The following is a 2,333-nucleotide window of genomic DNA, read 5'->3' on the forward strand; positions in this document are numbered from 1 at the left end:
AAAAAATCAACAAGCTACTGCAATAGGTTAACTAATACTAAAAATATCTGGAATACCAATACTAATAATAATTAATTCACAGTACTATGCAGTACAGTACACAACTATCTGTACCATTGTGCACTAATAATTAATTGCATAAAGTACACAACAAGCTACTGTATCAATAATTAATTATTTAATAGTACTAATGCATCTGCATAACAATGATTGTACAAAAAATTTTGGGGAATCTTGTACAATTTACAACAAATTAATGAATCGATTACAACAGATAATATTCTGTACCATGTTCATATATGCACACCACCTATAATTACTCGACTATCTTCTTGTTTCTTCCTTCAAGACATACAAATCTTCTCTTTCTTTCAAGAAATCACTTTCAGCCTGCCGGGTTCATAGGGTAGCATTGCCAGCAGAGGAGCATAATTCAGTTGCTCCATACCCGAAGTAACTAATTTAGTCGGAGCAAAGTACCAATCTATGATACTCTCCAAGGGCCCATATGGGGAATATATTGCGATAAGCCATATAACATAAGGGGCCATTCTTCAAGAAACTTCCAATCATTTCCTGCATAATAACAACAAATTATAGTATTATATCATTATAAGATAAGAATATAAGATCAGAATATAGGATTTTGGATTAAATTGTAGTATAAGTGTATAACACATGGTACATTGTAGCAGTTAGTTACCTCCTGAGGGAAGTCACCATTGCCGAGTTGCATGTTCATGATAAGCCCTGCTGCTTTGAGCAAAGGAGATGCATCTCTTTCGGCCTGAACTTCGAAGAAAAGCTAGAATTAATTCAATACTTCATAATTCAATGGAATTAATTAGAACCTGAACCTTGAAGTTATCCTATAATTTTTTTTCCAAGATCAGAAGTTATACTATAGATTGGTTCAATTATTCTGGGGCTAAAGGTGCATTAACTCCATGGTAGTTCTTTGGAATTTGACATTTGGAGAGAGAAAGAGAAGTGAACACCTGTCCAGCTTTCATTAGCGCCAACATCGCCCATGCGGTGTTGACTATGTGTGATTTCTCCCCATCTAGGTTCGTGTAAGCCTGTTTAGAATTTGAGATGACATGTGTGATCAGTTACCATAGGAAGTGCATGTGTTTTTGCCAGTATCTTGTTTCAAGGTATATTGAAGAAAGAAATGAAGAAAGAATAACCCCGTAAAACAAGGGAAAAAAAGGAAGAAGAAAGAATAAAGAATATTTTCTTTGTCAGGATCCTTGATTTTCTCAAAGATGTGAGCACTTTCTGTTCATCAACATAAGAAGTCATTCGACGGCGTTTACCTTGGTTGTGGATGAAAGATGACTCTCACCCCATCCACCATTCCTTAGCTGCTTGGATAATAGAAACTGGCAAGCCTTCCGAATGTAGGTGCTGTTATTGTAACACTGTCCAACTGCTGATAGGCCCTCTATAGCAAACCATGTGCCATATGTGAAGCAAACACCCCATGATCCAAACCTGCAAAATAACTTAATGACCATCGATTGCTAATTTCTCCATCAAGAGAAGTTGCAGCATTTTGCCAAAAGTTCAATATGTGACCATTTTCTTGTTTAGTTAGCTAATGAAAGGTAGCAATGTGTCAAGAACACACCTTCTCCTTGTTAATACTTATAAACACTAGAATTCTTTTGATAGTAGACTGACCATGAACCGTCCTCATTCTGTGACTTCTCGATGAATTCTGTCGCTCTCCTGATACACTGTTCTATTTCATCTTCCCGATGCATGGGGTATTTTTGCCGAAACAGGGCCAATGCTTGGATGACCGACGAGGTACACTCGACGTACCTGTGATATGTATGCGTATTAATATTGAGTCACATGCAAGAGCTATTGCTAAGAAAAGTTGTAGATTTCTTACTGATGCTCCACCATGATGTCTGCATATATCTCTGTCATGTTTAAATTCTGAAAAAGGGAAAAAAATATTAAAAGTCTCATTACCCAATGTTAAATTGAGTTTCCTAAACTCCAAATAATAATAGCATGAAGTGCAGGTGTTTTACAAGACACTTGCCTCCATCCAAGGATGTGTACGAGCTAGCTCCCAAGTTCCATAGCCACCATTAGGATTCTGCAGACAACCTACTAGTGTCAAATCATTTTTACACAACCTGACAGAACTTGCACATAAGAGTAGACATTGCTTGTACTGAATCTGCCTTTCGTTACCAGTCATATGGCCTTAGTGCTGAATTATTCACTAGCATCAAACTGAAAACTAACATTTACCCAACTTTACGGACATGCCCCTGTCTATGCACAGACCAAAATATAGAATCTGAAGTACA

At 37.0% G+C, this 2,333-nt stretch overlaps 1 protein-coding gene across 1 annotated transcript; it reads right to left on the reverse strand.

Moving 5' to 3' along the window:
• Positions 1 to 156: 156 nt before the first annotated feature.
• LOC119345370 (cycloartenol synthase 2-like) lies at positions 157 to 2,286 on the reverse strand. The gene is made up of 7 exons (XM_037615481.1): positions 2,060 to 2,286; positions 1,904 to 1,950; positions 1,687 to 1,830; positions 1,320 to 1,497; positions 999 to 1,079; positions 704 to 787; positions 157 to 576 (listed from the first exon to the last, which is right to left on the reverse strand). The coding sequence occupies exons 1-7, from the start codon at positions 2,219 to 2,221 to the stop codon at positions 463 to 465; spliced, it is 810 nt and encodes a 269-aa protein (XP_037471378.1). The 5' UTR covers positions 2,222 to 2,286; the 3' UTR covers positions 157 to 462.
• Between the last annotated feature and the right edge of the window lie 47 nt (positions 2,287 to 2,333).

This window comes from Triticum dicoccoides, unplaced genomic scaffold (genome assembly GCF_002162155.2).
Source record: "Triticum dicoccoides isolate Atlit2015 ecotype Zavitan unplaced genomic scaffold, WEW_v2.0 scaffold230326, whole genome shotgun sequence".
Classification (NCBI taxonomy): Eukaryota; Viridiplantae; Streptophyta; class Magnoliopsida; order Poales; family Poaceae; genus Triticum; species Triticum dicoccoides.

Bases quoted from the DNA above. Each gene is read 5' to 3' on its own strand.
- LOC119345370 (XM_037615481.1), bottom strand. From the start codon at position 2,221: ATGACTGGTAACGAAAGGCAGATTCAGTACAAGCAATGTCTACTCTTA. The intron at 1,951-2,059 runs GCAAGTGTCTTG...TCCCTTTTTCAG, and splicing joins GTACACATCCTTGGATGGAG to AATTTAAACATGACAGAGAT. The intron at 788-998 runs GTGTTCACTTCT...TTCGAAGTTCAG, and splicing joins CGCTAATGAAAGCTGGACAG to GCCGAAAGAGATGCATCTCC.